The sequence below is a fragment of the Lupinus angustifolius genome, chromosome LG01 (genome assembly GCF_001865875.1).
Source record: "Lupinus angustifolius cultivar Tanjil chromosome LG01, LupAngTanjil_v1.0, whole genome shotgun sequence".
In the NCBI taxonomy this organism is placed as follows: Eukaryota; Viridiplantae; Streptophyta; class Magnoliopsida; order Fabales; family Fabaceae; genus Lupinus; species Lupinus angustifolius.
In genome coordinates, this window is record NC_032009.1 from 19,280,708 (window position 1) to 19,301,212 (window position 20,505).

Here is a 20,505-nt window from a genome sequence, read left to right on the forward strand (position 1 = left end):
GGATGATTTGACGAACTGGAAGGGTCCAACGGTCACATGACCAGATCTCCCTCCTTAATGAATGGATTCTCCTCCCCCCTTCACTCACTCTCCAACCATGTGTTGACTCAGTCACACATGTGTCAAACGTGTGTTGACTTGGTCAGCCATTTAGCCACACGTCCAAAAAAAAATTCATTTAAAAAATTTGTTGGGCCTAAGCCTAAGCCCAGATCCGACCCGACTCAAGCAAGATGGATGACGGAGGAGGTGGTGGTACATGCGCGTGTGGGGAGTTGTTTGTGTGAGTCGTTTACTTAAGGCTTATAAAGCCTTTCAAAACCCATCCTCCATCTCATGTGAGATTTGGAGTATTTCTTTTTCATTTTACACCCAAAAGTCCTCATTAATGTGCATTTGATTCTTCAAGCTCCAACAATCCCCCACTTGAAATTAAAAAAATAATTTCCAGAAATTTTTGTGATCTCAATAAGATTATGCATAAACAAAGGTGTCATGTGACTTGAACCTTTGCATGTTGAATAAAATTTAGATTTTACTAGAGTGTCTTTTAGTCTTGAACTTTACCCCGACATCAAACCACACACAACTTTTTCAAATGTGTATTCTGTAAATCTCGTGCATTAAAGGTCATGCACGTTTATCCCAGTATAGTGAATGCTCTATAAATTTATGCACCTAAATTTTTAATATGAAGCGACTTCTACTTCCACATTCACATAGGTGAGTCTATCAACGGTATTCTACTAGTCTAGTACTCCATTCCAATTGGAATATAAATCTTATTAAGAGTTTAACTCATCCTTACATCTACTACAAGAATCATGTTTCTCATAATTTTATAGCATGTTCATTCTCATATCACTTCATAACTAGTTATTACTCATTTTAACTAATTTATTAGGATCTTTAGTCAGTTAGATTGGGTTACCATCATGAGTGATCCTCATTCTAAGGTCAATAGTCACACACCCTTAGAAGTACTTTGGAATTTCTCTACTGCTAATCATTTTGTCCAAGGATCTGTTAAGTTATTGCATACATGATCCACTCTAACAGCTCCTGTTGAGAGTAACATTCTAATAACATTGTGCCTATGACGTATTTATCATTTCTTATTGTTGGTGCAACGGAAATGATCATTGCACAACATTGGCCATAAGCAATTAAATAAAATGCATATAATAAATAGAAGACAAGAAATAAGAGAATTTCGTAATGGAGTTCGATCAATTGTGCCTACATCTCCGGGAGCGCTGAGCGACTAGCAAGATATTATTACAGAATATGAATTACAAACCCTAACATACCCATGGGCCCAAGTGCCCATGAGGTATTTCTATTTTATGTTTCTATCTGGTGCACTTAATAACAAGGGACCTGAGTCCAATATATAATATTCATGTTCTACTCTATTTTAATCATAGGCAATATGAGACTAACACAATAACATATTTCAAGCATCCCTAACATTCTCCACCTTCATTGAAATAGATGAATATCTCGCTCCTTATGAAATCTACTAAAAAATTTCCACCTTAGCGAATATATGACTTCAACTTGCTCAAAGCCCAATTTTCTTTAACAACTCCTCAACATAAGAGTCAACTCTCCTACAACATAAACCTTTTGAGTATCCTTGACGGTGTTACTAAGAGCCTAGCTCTCCAAACTTTTAGTGATGTTTCCTGTACCGCCGTCAAATGAAACATATTGGCTAGCCACCTATTACTAGGAAGTCTTTCGATATATGAAACCTCTACATAAAAGTTCACCAATCGCCCTCTTCAATACTCAGTCAAACTGGACCATTGAGCTTCATTGGAAAGCCTCAACCGCTACCACCATTTTCTAGTCCGACAATCATAGTTCAAAAGAACTACCATACTCCACTATAAGGATTATACCTGCAGCACACACCTTGCATCAATGCTAACCATTGCTCGTGTCACATCCTTGTATTCAAGCCAATGCTCATGTCACATCTTGCATCTTTACCAATGCTCATGTCACACCCTGCATCTTTACCAACATCCGTGTTACACCTTGCATCAAATTTAATGCCCATGTTACACACTACGTCAAAGTCAGTCAATGCCTCTATGCTTTTTTGGATTTTCTAACAATTAATATCATTCACTATGACGTTCCAGACATGCCATTATGATATTCCACTTTTCATCTCAAATGATATCATTCTCTCAACATCTAGAGAGATATTGTCAATACTTGTCTCAAGGCCTAACTCAACACATGAGTCCCTATCTCCACATTGATCCTAATCCAGTACATCAAATTTTGTGGTTCTAGATCAACATATATCACCCCACCATAATTTCGTCATATTTTCTTCTCATTCAACTCATCTAATTTATCATTGCATAGTACCTTTGACACACATTGTCTAGCCATCACGCCTTCACTCTCTTTAGCCATTATCTTGCGCATGGGTTAAGAGTCATCTACCAATTGGCTTGGATACCAATTAAATAAATTTGTGTAACATTGGCCACAAGCAACCAAATAAAGTGCATAGAATAAATAGAAGAGAATAAACGAGAGAAATTGGTAACGAGGTTCGACCAATTGTGTCTATGTCCCCGGAAGCGCTGGGTGGCTACCAAGATATTATTAGAGAATAAGGATTACAAACCCTAACACACCTATGAGTCCAAATGCCCATAGGGTGTTTTCATTTTGTATATCTATCTGGTGCACTTAATAACAAGGGACCTAAGTCTAATATATAACATTGACAATACTAGGCAACGTGAGACTAACACAATAATATATTTCAAGTATCCCCAACCATTACCGTTATAAAAACGATTCTCAATCTTTGTAATAGTCACAATACTATCATAATGAATCACCATTGCTGGTACCAATTTTTTCTATAGGGGAATCTCTATAAGTAAGTTTCTCAACCAACTTACTTTTTCATTAGTCGTTGTTAGTGTTATCATCTAGACTTCTATAGTGGATTGAACAAAAATTGTATGTTTCTTTGACTTTCAAGAAACAATCTCACTAGCTATACTAAATATATAGCATTGGTTGCTTTTGGAATCATATGAAAGAATATTCCAATTAGCATCACTAAATCCTTTAGGACAATCGAAAACCCTAGGTAGTATAATCTAAGGTTCATTGTTCTCTTACGGTACCTCATGACTCTTTCTATAGCATGTCAATGCTCCATACTAGGTCTACTTATATGCACAATAATCATACAACATAGACAATGTCGGGTCTAGTGCAATCAATGTCATACTGACGGCTGTCAATGATGTCAACATCATTATTTTGTCTTGCACCTTCACTAGTATTCCTAAATAATTTTATACTTGGATCATATAGTGTGCTAACAGGTTTGTAGTCAAAATATTTATATTTCTTTAAGATTTTCTCCATATAGTGAGTCTGATCCAAAGAAATTTTTTCTTTTGACATAGTAATATTTATACCAATAATTATATTTCTCTCTCCAAGGTCTTTCATATCAAAGTTGTTACACAATAATGATTTCACATTATTCACGACATGCATGTTGGAACCAAATATGAGTAAGTTGCCTACATATAGACATACGATAGTGCAAATATTATTTTCGGAGTTGTAAAAATGCATTTGTCACTTTCATTCACCTTCAAACCCATTTGAGACAATCAAATTGTCAGACTTTTCATGCCGCTATTTAGGTGCTTGCTTAAGACCATACAACAACTTATCTAACTTGCAGACCTTATTTTCTTGCCCATGGATTACAAAACCTTCATGTTGTTTCATATATATTTCTTCTTTTAAATCACCATTTAAACGGTCTTTACATCCATTTAATGTACAACTAAGTCATGTATCATAACAGGCAATGTTAGTAATCTAATAGATGTTATTCTAGCCACAAGTGAAAATGTATCGAAGAAATTTACATTATCCATTTATCTAAACCTCTTTGCTACAAGGCGAGCCTTATATTTATCCATTGTACCATCAGGTTTTAGTTTATTTTTCAATATCCACTTACAACTAATGAGATTGCAACTAGGAGGCATTTTGGCTAAATGCGAGGTCTTATTAGACTCTATAGAACCTATCTCATCATTTATGGCCTCTTGTCACAAATCAACATCCATAGAAGTCATAGCTTCTTGAATATTTGATAGATCATCTTCTTATAGGTTTTATCTCTAACCTTTCATCTTTATAATTATCTCTAATCATAGGTATGTGACTAGCTGAAGTACCCTCACTATTTCTCAATTTGAAAGATAATTTATTTTTATTGAAGTCAACATCGTTATATCCAATGATCATTTTTGTGCAAGATCATAAAACATGCATGTCTTACTATTTATAACATACCCGGTGAATACACATTTAGAAGCTCTACTTGTGAGTTTAACCCATATTCTCAATTAAGATGAATTTGATTGTCTATTCTTAAAATTTTCATGTAGGAAAATTTTGCTTTTAGCCTTAAGGACTCTATTTAGCATATAGAAAACAATTAATAAAATTTCACCCCACCAAGAGGGTGCTGCACCAGAATTTTGCATAATAGGTATTACAGTTAATGTTCTATTCTTTCTTTCAGCTCTACCATTCATTTCATGTGAATATGGTGTAGTTGTTTCATGAATAATATCATTTACTTTATAAAATTCATCGAACATGCTAGAATCATACTCAATGCCTATATCACTTCTGAGTTTCTTTATTTTTTCTATCAACTTAGATTACTTAGAGATGCGAACAAAATCAAAAGTGCAAGTTAATATAGCTTTTAAAAAATTTCATGAAAAATGTATAGCTCAATACTTGCATCACTCATACAACCTCCAGATTTAAGATAACTTCTATCATTTTAAAGTTCATGCCACTTATGATGACTAAGTATAACTTATTACAATTAGAGTAAAATATATTTTCAATAAACATGTTATTCCATACACATATCACTCTTTATGCAATGTGCAAGTGAAGTTAACATTAAGAAGCCAAAAGTTTTAGTGAAGTTATCCAATATTAGGCCAAATTGACCCTCTTTGTGAGGTTTGGGTTGTTCTCAGTCCAACAAGAGTAAGCTCTTATCTGCACAACAACACACATCAAAGCACAAAATACAAAAACAGAAACAAAAGTAAAACAGAAAAATATATTGGGTTGTCTCATAGGAAGCCCTTCTTTAATGTCACTTGTTTTACGTTACTTCGTGATCTTAGGGATCACGGAGTTTGATCAACCAAAACACTATGACATTTATGTGTTGATACCATTGCATAATGATGTTTAATCTTTCCAACAATAGGCACTAGACTTAATTGATTTGATCATTTTTATGCTTTTCCTAGGACTTATCCTTCAATTTATCATCTCTTCTGAGAGAGTGTGTATGCTAAAGATGAAATCATTGGCAATGCTTGTATGTGCCATATGAAATTGTGAAATGCATGGCCTAACTACTAGTAAACTATCAACTAACCTTTCCTTGACAATTTTACCTATTGTCTCCTCAACTTCATGAGTGAGAGGTTGATGATCAGTGTAAACCAGTGTAATGGTTGATGGTTCTTCTGGTTGAGAAACTTGAAGATTATTTAAGTGTGTGGTTACAAACATACTTGAGTCTCTAGATTTCTCAATGAGACGTCAAAACTCCTCTCGCTCTCTAGAGGCAATTCCATGAATTTATGTATGCTACTTTCAAGTTTGGAGGTTCTGTCTAGGTAAGGGTCCTCCATATATTGCAACTCCCTCCCCCCGTAAAGGGTTATGGGTAATACATGGTCAGGCGATTAACATCCCTCACAAGTCACTCTTTATTGAATTGTGGTTATCTGCCAATTGAGTATATCGAGTTCATGTAAGAGCATCATGTTTATGATTAAAAGTTCATCATGAGTTGAGTCGTGATAAAATGTCTCATAATCCATGTTGGCTTTTAGACCCTAAACACACACAAAATACCTCAAGTGTAGATTAATAAACCCAACTTGCAGAAAAAAAATGTAAACAAAAATTAAAATTGCTTGAAATGATAATTTAATTATGTAATGCTAAGATTTAGATGCAAATCCTTGGCAACAATGTCATTTTGATTGCCGAAAAATTGATATTGAAATTGCTAAACAATGTCATAAACAAGTATAAAGTATAAACTTTTGTTGAGTCTGGTCAAGTTTTATCCAGAAATATGGCTTTTTCGATTATTCATTTGGATTAAGCCTACAGATGATATTTGACCATTTAAACAAGTTTTAATCATATATAAGTATAATTTCATCTATTAGAGGTGATTAAGTAGTTAAAATGTCATAAAAATAGTGTGGATTATATGATCAATTTGATAGGACAAAAAGAGTCAAAATATACATGTTCATGTGAAAATTTGGTCCTAATTGATAATGTCACATGATAGGCCATAATATATTTTTATTTATGAAACAAATTGGTCCTTAAAATTTTAATTACATTCACTTTTCTATGGACTAAATTGTTTCAAAAAAAAGTTTGAGGGATTATTATTTTACCAAAAATATCTTTAGGGATTATGTGGCCACTTTCTATTTTCCGGACCAAATTGTTAATTCCCTCAAACATTTTTTTTGGGGTCTAATTGAATAGAAGAAAGGGGTCAATTTGGGATTTTATTTCTAAATGTGCATGTTTAATAAGCATAGTATATTTTGTTTAGTATTCTTCTCATCCTAAACCTTTTTTACAAAAAAATAATTAATTAAAAAACTCTTGTTATCATAGAAAAAATAATTAGTACTTTGGTGGAAAAGGATCAATTTTTATTTTTACATATCAACCCTTCAAAGTCTAAATGAAGAGTTTAATGCCACTACAATAAGGCTAAAATTTCAATTTGATCTCTCATTTCTTCAAATATTTCAGTTATTTAAAAAATAATTAGTAAATGACAGCTGTAATTTTATCAATTATAATAGGTTAAGTAAAACCTGAGTTAACTTTTCACCTATAGTGAAAACGTTTATTAGCTTTTCATAAAGCCTAAAAGAGCACGAAATAAAAATCATATTAATTCTTATTGATCCCTCAGGACAATATAAAGAAAATATGTCTAGTAGAATCAATGAAAACAAACTATATTGCTATATTATTTTATGAGTTTATTTACGATGTATAGCTTTTCTAAACAAAACATTGTTTATATACGTAGTAGAAACCAACACAACATTGATCTAGTAGTGTAAGGTCATATTAGATTTCTAGGATGAGCGACACGACGTTGATTTAGTGGTATAAGACCCCGACAGATCCTTAGGATGACCAAAAAGTCAAGGGTTTGATTCCTAGGAGAGGCAGTCACACATCCTAAAAGAGACTAGTTCATTACCTAAAAGGTAAGAGGATATCTTTGGTAGTACCAAAAAATATAGTAGAGTCAAATTATTAAGGAATTTAGTTATCTCCAAACTATTTATTGATTGTGAGTGTAAAATTTTAATACTATTATTACTTAATCACATAACTCTACATTCTTGACTTTTAGAATGATGGTCCTATGTACTAGGAATATTTATGGTTTCAAAAAACATTTTACTATTAAAATCATACATTTAAGATTTTCAAGATATTAAATATATAATTTTTGATATATAGTTTTTTATATTTTGAATGCAGTTAAAACCATGTTATAATATGATAGTATCTATTAATTATAAATAAGGAAATTCACTTACTTCAAGAGTAAGTTTTTTAATCTTACTCTTCATCCTAACCATCAATTTAGGAAAATCTAATGGTTTGAATTAGTTAATAGACCTAAATCATTAGATATACATAAAATTGATGGTTAGGATGAAGATTAAGTTTTAAAAACTTACTCTTGAAGTAAGTGGATTTCCACTCTTAATTAATATTTATTAATCCATATTTTTATTCAATTGACCAACAAAGTGTTGGTCTAGTGGTGTAATGACGCATTAGATTCCTAGGATGACCAAAAGATCAAATGTTCAAATCCTAATAGCTGCATTTTTTGGGAGCGATAATCACACATTCCGAAAAAGATTAGTTTTTTACCCAAAAGATTGAGGGGATACTCTGGATAATACCAAAAAAAATATTTTTATTCAATTGGTTAATTTTAGGGTTCTCTCATCTTTTTAAAACTATATATTGTAAGCTGTTAACTATATTATTCAGCTGACATATTAAATATATGAGGAAAACAAACTAAACAAACTCTTAAATACATGCTTATGTTGTTTTCCAAAGTCATTATAAATATATCATAACTACCCTATTGACCTCATTTTTAAAACACTTATTACTATAATTTTTTCTCCTTGTCTAATTTTTATTTACCCATCTTCTTAATAGAGAAAAAAAATGGATTTTAATCCTCAAAATTCTGAGAAATATGAACACACAAAATGGAGTAGTTCTAATGATCAAAGTGGTGTAGGACAAGTTATAAGGTCATTTACTTGTGCTTTTTGTAAGAGAGGATTCTCAAATGCACAAGCACTAGGTGGCCACATGAATATTCATAGAAGAGATAGAGCCAAACTTAGACAATCTTGTGAAGAAAATTTTATTTCTTTAGATATTTCAATGAAGAAAACCAATGATCATGATGAAATTCTTCATCAACTTAAGGATCATGATCATGATCATGATAATGATGCACTTCCTTTATTTATCGGGAGAGAAAGTTCTAGTTCGAGTTCCAGCAATGAAATAAAGGGAAATAGTGTTGTAATGGAGATAATTGAAGAGAAGAAAAGTGAGTTAGATCTTGAACTACGTTTAGGTATTGAGCCACAAGAGACACCAAATTTGAGCACAAGAGAATTCTTTTGAGACTTTTATTGGAAATTCATAAAGAGGTTCTTGTTTTTCCATATCTACCTCTTCTATATCACATTCTCCTATATATATATTAAGGTAATTAAAATGTCATATTAATTAGTTTAATAAAATGGGACATTATCTCATACCCCAAAAATGGGACATTGTCCTATAAATATATATGTTGATATTGTTTGTATATGTTCTATATGTTGTTGATGGTTTGTGATGGAATAGTGGTGCTCTTAAATGTCTATTTACTTTACTTATTGATCAATTATAATTTAGTAAAATAAAAAACAAAAATTAGTATGAGGAGTTAGTTAGAAGTATGAATATAAATTTAGAGTGCAAATAATTCGACCCTAAAATAGGTAAAATCAATTATTACTTTGTGAACATATAATTGGTTGGTGTTTTTTTACATTTATGGATGAAGTTATTTGTTTCTCTTTCTATATAAATGAACCAATAGACAAATGTGTAGTAGGGGTGAGCAGAACTCGATCCTACCAGCTCACCTCGTTTGACTGATGAATATGGTCGGGTTTATGTCGAATCCAGGTTAAAAATTTAGACCCAAATAACATTTAGGATCAGACAATAATAAGCATGACTCGACTCATCCATCTCATGATCGTTCATTCATCATATTTGTATGTAATTCTATTTAATTATTTATAAATTAATGACATTTATTTGGTCAAAATATTATTGGTTCTCTAATTTTTCATCATATATACATAATTAACATTATATACATATGTCATTTCATATGTCAAATTATATATAAATAATAATAAATAATACTAAGAATATTTTATCGAAAATGATATACATATATATTTGATCGAGTATGTGACTGAATTTAGGTTCAAAGACTAGCCCAGATGATATATGAAGTCAGAATATCTTCAAGTCTAGAATCAGATTTAAGTTCATAAAAATAATTCAAACAATATTTATGATCGAGTAAGGGATAAGTGTTACTCTTCCTAACCCAACCCATTTTTTGTGTTAGTATTATGTTGTGAGTGAGACTCCACTCTCAATCTCCTATACTTCATTCCTTATGACTACCCTCTTCACCATCAGATCACCTTATGACTCCACACTCACACTGTATAAAACCAATTCATTCCAATCATGTAAGCTACATTTTCACCAATTATTAATTTTGTTTTATTAGTTTTGTTCATAGTTAGTGTGTTTCATTAGTATAATTAATATCGCACATATTTTGTCTCATTAATATAATATTTTAAGCCGGAGGGATTAAATATATAGTATGAATTAGTTATATATCTATAAGTGTAGTGGGTAACTAATATCTATATGATAGGTTTTATTAGAGTATTAAGTAAGAGTCATGTAAATGAATTACTAAAGCCTCAAATCTTAATTTCAGCTTCAATTTAAGACTTTCTTAAGACTAAGAATATGAATACAAATATCTATTTTCATTCCAAGGAAATTGTGTTGGTAGTAATATTTTTTTGTTGTAGTCGCTATAAGTATTGTTGAGGGAAATACATCTATTGTCCCACATTTTGTGTCACCCCATGTGTATGAATTATCATTGGTTGAAAAATATATTTAAATTAAAAGTTTAATTATTAAGTATTTTTCTAACTAATCACATCTCATAATACATAGAATAACACAATATCATGAGATAGAAGATATGGTCCACATGTTGAGTAATTGAGATGGAAAAGTCTAATGTGGAAAAATATATGTAAAAAAATAGTTGTGTTCTAAGGGCTATAGTAACCCTTTATGATTTGAAAGGTTAAACCTTAAACTTGATAAATAGTTGAAATTTGAATTCTCGAAAAGACCAAAATGTTAAACATTTGAATACTTAGAGTAATACTTAGTGAGAGGAGCAATTACGTATCATGAAAAGATTAGTTGACATACGTTAATACGATAATACATTTGGTAATATTGAACAAAATTGTCTTGGTAGTAATATTTCTATTGTAAGTAGCTATAAGTAATTAATGAATAATTTACTATGATATGCAAATTAAATGAAATTGATTATATATATATATATATATAGCTATCATAATATGTTGAGGGGATTAATTACATATTTTTTACTTATACTCATTTTCGGTCATTAATCTAGATTTGTATCTAGTAATGATCATGACTTCAACTAACTATACCAATGATGAAAATATGATCAAGGGTTAAAATTGAGTGTATATGAAAAATCATCCATCTCCTCACCTAAATAATATAACATAGAGTAAATTACATTGACACTTTCTAAATTTTAGTTAAATTACACAAATCACCCATCACTTTTCTACACCTACACAAACCTCCCATAGTTTTTATACTTTCATTACCCTGACCACCCCTGCATAAGAAATAAGTGTAATCTTTTAAACAAAAAATATGATTCATGCAATTAAGTTAAACAAAATATGATATATTGTATAGACAAGTCTAAATAATATACAAATCAATGTATCTTTATTGTTTTTGGTTACAAAATGCATCAACAATTCTAAAGAAATGTTGTTTAAATCGCTCTTATAATATAGTGTAACGAACCAAAAATAATAAAGAAATATTGACTCATATATTATTTGGACTTGTCTCCACAATATATCATGTTTTGTTTAACTTAATTGTATTTATCACATTTTTTGTTTAAAATATTACACTTATTTCTTATGCAAGATCAGTGTAATAAAAGTATAAAAATTAGGGGAAATTTGTGTAGGTGTAAAAAAGTGAGAGATATTTTGTATAATTTTACTAAAACTCATGAGGTGTCAATGTAATTTACTCTATAATGTATTATAAAGTATGTTGGTATGTGAATGTGTTTTTCTCACTTGGTAAATATTGTTGTATATTGTTGAGTGATTGAGATGGAAAAGTCTATATATGAAAAAAAAATACTTATGTAACCATATATTGTATTAAAAATTAGTTGTATGCTAAGGGCTAGAGTATCCTTTTATAATTTGAAAGGTTAAATGAGATAAACACTTAATTAGTGTGATATTTTATTCCTTTACACTTTATTTTGATTTTTTGTTTGAATAGGGGTGACACCTAAGAGCATATATATTTTAAACTATAGTATCAACAAGGATGATAATTAAAGTATCAAATCCTCTATTTTCTTAGACTGCCCTAAAGTGTTACTTGTTTTGATTTTTTTAGAAATATAATACAATTCAATCTTTATTATTCTTGTATTTAAATTCCTCATCATGTTATTTTCACTTAGGTTAAGTATTATATTTTGGGTGGAGAGGTTCATTTATCATATGTGTAAATGATTTGTCATCTAAATATACTTTGAAATATATATTTTTTTCATCTAATAATATAGTTGGTTGAAACCATGCTTACCATTTTATTAAAAATTGTCACCATTCTTTTGTAAATGGATCTCTCATCATGTTATACAAGTAATATATCAAATATATTTCATAGAAAATTAATGCATGTAATATATTAAAGTAAATATTTAATCTATTGGTATTCCAAGAGTTTTCTAAAGTTCTCACATTTAATATCTTTGTATATATCTATATCTTTATATATACTTTTATAAGTATATATATCTATATTTATATCTCTATCTATATTCGTATCTTCTTTTTTATCGGCAAAAAGGAAAGGATTTATTAAAAGAAGAGATAATTACAAGAGAAAAAGAAGAAAAAAAGAAAGAAAAAGGCTAAAAACTATTACAACACAATATCAAGACAAGAAATGTGATTCACTATCCAGAAAAAGTGGTTTAATCTTTGCTCATCTGCCCATTGATCCAAAGTCAAGAATTAACCCTAGTGGAATCAAGAATTTTCTCAAAAGAGAATTGAACATAATTAAAAATAAAGTCATTCATAGACCTCCAGATAGTCCAAATAGTAGTTAACCAAATGATACTCCAACGATTCAAATAACGTCTGTGTGGTATCATGCCCATGTGATTAGTAAAATGATGAATGGGCTAAAGAGGAAGAATTATGTTTATTTTCAACCAATTATAGAGAAGCTGTCAAACCGAATATGTGAAGTTATAAGAGGAGAAAAGATGTTGAGTAGTTTCAGCTTGGTCGTTGCAAAAAGGACATAAGGTTCCCGTTCCAGGTGCTGTAGAGACTCCCTCTATCAATATTTGTATCTATATCGATATCCATATTCGTATTTATATATGTATCTATATCCATATTTATATCAATATCATATTTGTATCTATACCTCTATCTATATTTATATCTATATATATTTTTCTCTATATCTTTATATCTATCTCTATCTATATTTATATCTATTGGCGTGTTGATATATATTCACGTGTTTATCAAATAACGTTTCTATTGTTTGAGATTAAATGTATAATCTTTATATATTAGAAATTTTTTCACAAAAGAATTAATTTCCTAGAAAGAATAAATCGTGTTTTATATATTTGAAATCATTTTTTAAAGTGCAATATCAAAAAAACAAAAGTGGCCAATAGAAATATGAAGTAAACCAACTTCATACTGAAATCTCTAGTGATACATAAATATTTTAGAAACATAACGTGTTAGGAAATTAGTCTTCTTATATCATCAAACTTTGAGTACATGTTGTGGTTGAGAATTGTGATATAATCATTTTATTTATGTTATTGATGTCATATACATAAGGAGTCAAAGTTTTCATTTTCTATGCATAAGTGATATACATAATTGTTAAGAATTATTGTGCCTAATGACAAAACCACACTCTTGAAAAAAAATTATACCCTTAATGTATATGTGGAAAACAAATAGCAAATATATAATTAATGACATTTTACATCAATGTCATCACCTTTCTATGCTGAATAATAAATTGAATTATAAACAATTATTAATAACTAAAATAAAATTGATAATTCTTGTTGTAAATATGGAAACTCTTATATCGGAATAGCTTAATTATAGGAGTAGATGGCTGAGTTATAGGAGCATAATCATCAAATTAGAGATATACATTTGTGTATATATTGCCTCTATGTTTCTGAATGAAACACAACCCAATTATTCCTATCTTTTTTTTACTTTACAAATATATACATTTTCTTATTATATATACATTTGTATTTTGTATTATATATATATATATATATATTCATATGTAGTGTTCCTTATGTATAATGTATGTTCTATATTATATATATACATTTGTATTTTGTATATATTTTTCCATTTATATGATTGTTTATTATGATAAATACATTTGTATATTTGCATGTAAATTATATATTATTTATTTTATATTATTAGTATATATATATTTATATATTTATATATTTATATATTTGTACATATTGGGCAGCCTCCAAATTTGCCCTACCCATGTTTAAGGCAAGTACTCAACCTTAATTGTCAATCCTACAACACATAACATGTATCTCCTTGTTTTTACTTATTTTATTTTTATATAATAGTAATTGTAGCATTAGTAATTACAATAATAGCAATAACAAAAAATATAATTACAAACAATGATTAATTAATGAGAAAGTAAACATTTTAAATATTGGTAGTTTTTTTCTCAAAATCTTTTTTTAAATAAAAAATAATACAATATATTTTAGAGAACAAAAAAAAAATTCTGTAGATATAAGGATGGAGTGAGTGTCGTGAGTCACCTTTTTCCAGTAGACAATTCATAATGATCAAGATGGGTCACCTCTATTCAATTTAATAATAATAACAACAAATATAATAAATAAAACACATATAAATATCTTAACAAACAAAATATTTTCTTATAAATAATAGTAAGACAAAAAAAATTCTTTAATTAAGTGATAAATGCAATAAAGCAAATAAATTGTTAGAAGTCTCACATTGAATAAAATAACAAATTTAATGTGATACTTAAGTTATGAGATTTTCTCACTTAATAGATTAGTTTTTTTGGTTGAGTTTTCCTTTTGCGTTTAAGTCATAACATAAATATATTAAAAACATAAAAGCAATAATCACATTAAAGATGAAGAAATGCTTGAAAGTGTTCCTTTCTTTTCATCAACTTATTATTTGTAGGGTCTTGCTATACTAGTTTTGTTCCAAAAATTAAATAGAACACATTAAACCAACAAATATATTTTTATTTGGAACTATATAGTCTTAATTCTTTATTATTTATTGAAATATGTAAGAGAAAGATAAAATCTTGTGGTGAATAAATAAAACAATCAAATAAATTAATAGTATAAAATAGTCCATGCAGTTAGAGGAATCACACTTCTAAATATGTGTCACATGGATTAGTTGAAAAATATATTTAAATTAAAATTTTAATAATAAAATATTTTTCTGAAAAAATTAGCAAGTAACACATGAACTAACAAACTTTTAAAATAACAAATATGCTCCCAAGATTAGTGAGGGTCCAACTAATGAATGAGTAAATGCTAATATGTTTTCAGTCTATAATCGACTCCCTAGTCGAGATTTCAAATTTAAAAACCAATGTAATCCAAAAATACTAGTAAAGAAAGTTTTATACATTTTGACCACAAAAATATAATGTTGATTCCAAAAACGTGTTACGAAGTCTTCAAATGTAATTAATTATGATTGTAATATCTTCATATTGCTAGTGTAATCATTATATACAATTTTCGTGAAGATAAAATACAAATAGTTTACAACAAAATATAATATCAATGTATATTTTTTTTCAGTGTTGTTGGAACCGGACCGGACCGGACGGTCCGACCAGTTCAACCGTCGCCCGACAACCATAACGGCATCGTTTTGGCCAATAAGTCGTTCCCCATATGGGACCGTTTTGGATCGTAAATAATCCGGTCCAACCCGGTTGGACCGGGTTAACCCGTTATATTAAAACGAGCAGACCAACTACCCCTTAAAAATTAAAACAATTTTTTTAAAATAAACAAATAGAAAAAACCTAAAAACTAAAAGACTAAAAGTCTGAAACAGTAAAACCTAATTGGAGACAATGATACTTGGATAAATTAGAATATTTAATCTCTATATGAGATAGTTGTGTTTTGATTTTTAATTCTAATTATATAAGACTTAATCTTATTTGAAGCATTTTTGTTTTAATTTATATGTATATGCATTATGAAAAACATAATATTGATAAGTGTGTTAATTCATATTAACTTATTTTAATTAATTATATAATATGTAATTGTATATAATATTATGACATTGTCCGGTCCAGTGGACCGGACGGTCTAACCGGTTAGAACCTGTACAAGACCTCTTCTGGGTTGATGTCCGGCTCGGGTTTGATAACACTGATTTTTTAGATGATTATCCACAATTAAGAAATTTTGAGACTTTAGAAAATTAGGTGAGGGAAGAATGATTTTTGATGAAAATATCATTTACTAAAGTTAAGTAAAAATCATTTATTTCCATTAATAAAGTACAATTTGATAAAATATATATAATTAAGAGTTATTGATGAATGAGTGATTGATTTGAAATTGAAGATGGGCGATGTTTTTCGATTGTTCAAATTGAACACAGGTGCTCACATTCCATCTGTTGCTTTGGGCACTTGGCGTGCTGAACCTGGCGTCGTTGCTCACGCCGTAGCCACTGCAGTCAAGGTAGTCTCGGCGTAATGATAAGGTTGTTTGTCTTGTGATCGGGAGGTTACGGAAATATTATTTTTGCCTAGGTTTAGCTCACTGCTTTAAATTTAAATTGTGGTTGCAGTTATTGCGATTGTGGCCATCCAGATGCGGACTGCGGCCGTTGCATGTAAATTATTTTGTGATTCAAAAGAATTTTTTTAAATTCGATGTAGCCTCATCCGATGCGGTTGCGTTGCGGACCGATGCGGCCGCATCATTATAATTCAGTGTCACACTACAATTGCGGAGTGATGCGGTTGCGGCAGTAACTGCAACCGCAATATTGCGGCCGCATCATTACACTCTATTAGGTTAATTACACTCATTCACACTAATACTCATGAGGTTTAGCTTAATTACACTCACCACTCATGTTTGCATAGATACTCTCTATTAGGACTTAAGCCCGTGAGAAGAGCCCAACCCAAAAGACTAGTCTATTAGGTGGGAGAACCTCGTGGCTTAATACCACATTGAGTTTACTATTCTACTCAATGTGGGACTCCTAATACTCTCATCCATGAGATTTAACTTAATTACACTTACCAACCCAGCTTGCGGAGATATCTAGTGTAATGTATGTATATAAATTATGGATGATTTGTGTAGGTGTAAAATCGAGAGGGAGGGGTACTATGTTTAGTTTCAATAAACCTTATGGTAATTTAGCCTTATGGTTATTTACAATAAGAGCCAATAGATATGGTTTTTGGAACAAAGATGCCTTACAATGGATCAATTTGGAAATGTTTATGCAGGTTGGATATCGGCATATCGATTGTGCTCAATTCTATGGCAACGAAAAGGAGGTGAGACAATTGCATACTGCATAATATATTTGTTATGCCACTGAAGTAATTTGATATTGCTTACCCATTTCTTGGTACAATCTGAAAATGATTGAGGAATATTCAATAGAATTTGGTCCACTAAATTTCCACTCAATCTTCTGCTTGATTAAAAGATGACAAATTTATTTTTTTGGGGTAAGTTTTAAAGCTTCACTATGTTACTTTTGCTAAATTTGAAGGTGGGTTTAGTCAGATATGTTACCTTGTTTGCAGCTGCTATAGTGAACACACAGAAATGTACAAACAAGTAAATCGGTTAAACTAAATAGTTAATGATTTTTGTTGTTAAAACACGTTTGTTAGCAGTGTAAAAACTTCAGAATAAAAATGATATGAACTTCTGGTCTTGCAGCCCGAGAAAAATTAGAGTGCTATTTGGTAATAATGCTTTATAAACATTCAGAGGTGAAAACACGAAAATTCATTAAGGCACACTGACCAAATATACAGTAACTCAGTAATTAAATGTTACATAAACATGACTTAAACTATTACAGACACAGATTAAAGAACAAGCTGTTGCTTTTCTTCTGGTGACCATGCAAGGCTGCAGATGTACAATGCATGATGATGAGAAAAGTCCGAGAAAAGGAAGTAAAATCGAATTTGCAATTCGTATCTTTTATTTCTCTTAGTCAGTTCTAAGCCACTTGGTAAAGAGCTTCAGACTACATTTGAGGATTTGATGTGAAAGAACTAGCAAGGCAGAGAAGATAATATGAAGTTACCTTCCTGATTGTATATTGCAATCACAAAGCAGTGTTTACTGCTGAAGATGAAATGAGATAACTGTTTAGATCTGGAGCCAGAGGTCACACCCACTGACCCACATGTCCCGATATGGCTCATGATGGCTATAGTGTAGAGAAGGGAGGAAATGGAATGGATGCAAGTAAGCTGACATGTAAAGTTATGCAAATAAATGATGCTTCTTTTTCTCTAAAAGAATGAGAAACTGTGGGGCCTAGACAGTTTATAATCCTAATTACGCTTAGCTTGTCTACGTTTGCACTTGACTCGAGCTTGTTTAGTAGATAATTGAAGTTTTTGTTTGAATTTGTTGATTTTGTTCATTTATCTTTAAAAGAGAGAAACCCAGCTTTTAGTTAGCTCATTTACAAGACGTTCAATCAGAAGAACGGGTATGCTGCATCATTAAATAGAATTGGAATGCATATACTCCATGCCTCCATCTTATTTCCCCAACTTTTGTGGCCAATGATGGCCTTTTGCCCCTTTTCCTTCACCCCTTCGCCTCTAACATTCTGTGGATTAAAGTAACTACTATTAGTCTACAATTTTTCGGGCTATGATGAAGTGAAAATCACCATTCAGATTGTGTTGGTTGTAGAATTTAAATTTTTAATTGTTACAGTTTCTATCCTCTTCTTGGTATCACACTGTCATGGTTTATATCTAATGTAGATTGGTGATGGCCTGAAGAAGTTGTTTGCTGATGGTGTAGTTAAACGTGAAGATATGTGGATCACCTCCAAGCTTTGGTTTGTCTTTTTCTGCAGATTTCTCGATACTTTTTCATGAATTATTTTTTTATTAGACTTGAAGGATGCTGAATTCAAAGTTGTTGAATTTGATTAGATGGCTGAAATTTGTAAGATAACTCATTTCTCAATTAACCCTGTATATAGAAAGAGGGGAATTATAATATATGCATCATTAATGATTTTTTCTCCTTGCAAATTATTGTTCAATTTTATTGCTCTTTGTTCAACTCTAAAAACTTTCTACAGATAGTGATCTACACATTCAAAATCCTTGAATCTGTACAACAACCAAGCCTTATTGTCACTCGGTGGGGTTGGCCTTGAATCTGCACATTACCTGAAAGAAACTATATTAGATTAGAAAGAATCTGAATATTATTGATAGAAATCTGTAAGAATTACACCGAACTCTCTAGGTATTTGATAGTCCTAAAACTCTCCCTATGCCCAAAGGCCCTAACTACTCTAGAAAAATCACAAGACAAATCTCCTTCTCAACCCCTCTTCTTATTTATAGGCTAACTAATTAACTAACTCTAACTGCTTCATTAACTAGTCCTAACTAACTGAGCCCCATTCTTATCTCTTCTGTTATATACTGTCTTAATCGGGCCTAGTCCTAACATTACCATAAAATCATGCCCTCCTAATTTCTGCAACAACCTTTTTAGCTATCACGGAAGACTATGACGAGGTTAAAGATCACACCCTGTGTTCAACAAGAATCCCAAATAGATTTGTATCTCAAACATATGTAGGCTAATGTTTCTGAACTAGATCTTAAATAACACAAAACATGTAAGTAGAAAGTCCAATGTGTGGCATATAGGCTACAAATCTGCAACAAGTCATTTGTATATTAACATTTAACTACAACAATCCAAAATCAATACTTAACTTGACGATAGAGGGATTTGGAATTTTAATAAAGTACTTGCAAGAATTCAAAGTTCAAACTTCAGCATGCAAGCCATAGTTCTACTATCTTTTAATCTCTCATATGGAAACCTAACTGTGTTGAAATCACCTCCTAGGCTTCAAAAGCGAAACAGTTTATACTTGAGAAAACAGTGTAATCGTAGTCTTGTTTAATCATAAATAACCTGGTGCACGAGGCTCTGACCTGGTGGGGTCTGAGAGGGTAAATGTATGCAGTCTTATCCCCGTAAGTAGAGAGACAATTTTTAGGAACTCGTGACTGTAGTTTACAAGGTAGCAACCTTACCATTATGTCTAGGTTCACCCTCTATGTAGTTGAACAATAGACATGAAGAAAACTACTGATTCCCTTTCCCATTAATATTAAGCAAAATTGAAACAGAAAATTCTAAAGTAACTATTGTGTCCTACATAACCAACATACTACATGAAGCTCTAACCGAAGGAAAACAAACATTCCCAGTCCTTAAATCTAGAATCCCGATTTAACCAAGAACTAAATTGTCCAAACATTCCAATTTACTTTCCTCTAACAACACTATCTCTGGCTGACTATTGTAACAACAATCTTTTTAATCCTGCCGCTTCCTTGGTTCCTCCAACCTTCTCACATTCTAAATAACAATTACCTTGATCTTCATCATAATTCACTGTTGTTGCTAGCTTCTCCAATTCCTTCTTAAAATGTTTTTTCCACATGTTAGTCTTCACTTTCTCTGCAACGGAAACAAGGACAATGTAG

The 20,505-nt window shown here is 30.8% G+C and overlaps 1 protein-coding gene and 1 long non-coding RNA gene across 3 annotated transcripts in view; one reads left to right on the forward strand and one right to left on the reverse strand.

Moving 5' to 3' along the window:
• The window catches only part of LOC109351491, a 20,888-nt gene continuing 2,222 nt past the window's right edge, over nt 1,840-20,505 (reverse strand). Inside the window, exons 2-3 of the long non-coding RNA XR_002108225.1 lie at nt 5,208-5,211; nt 1,840-1,851 (exon numbers count right to left, since the gene is read on the reverse strand). This is a non-coding gene — a long non-coding RNA (uncharacterized LOC109351491). The remainder of the gene's footprint in view (nt 1,852-5,207; nt 5,212-20,505) is intronic.
• Nucleotides 16,287-20,505, forward strand: part of LOC109351477 (aldo-keto reductase family 4 member C9-like) — a 5,780-nt gene continuing 1,561 nt past the window's right edge. The window contains exons 1-3 of one of the 2 annotated variants that reach the window (XM_019592924.1): nt 16,287-16,441; nt 17,227-17,277; nt 18,745-18,821. In XM_019592924.1, the coding sequence (XP_019448469.1) occupies nt 16,322-16,441; nt 17,227-17,277; nt 18,745-18,821 (248 nt within the window). In that variant the 5' untranslated portion in view covers nt 16,287-16,321. The remainder of the gene's footprint in view (nt 16,442-17,226; nt 17,278-18,744; nt 18,822-20,505) is intronic. The other variant, XM_019592932.1, reaches the window with a different exon arrangement.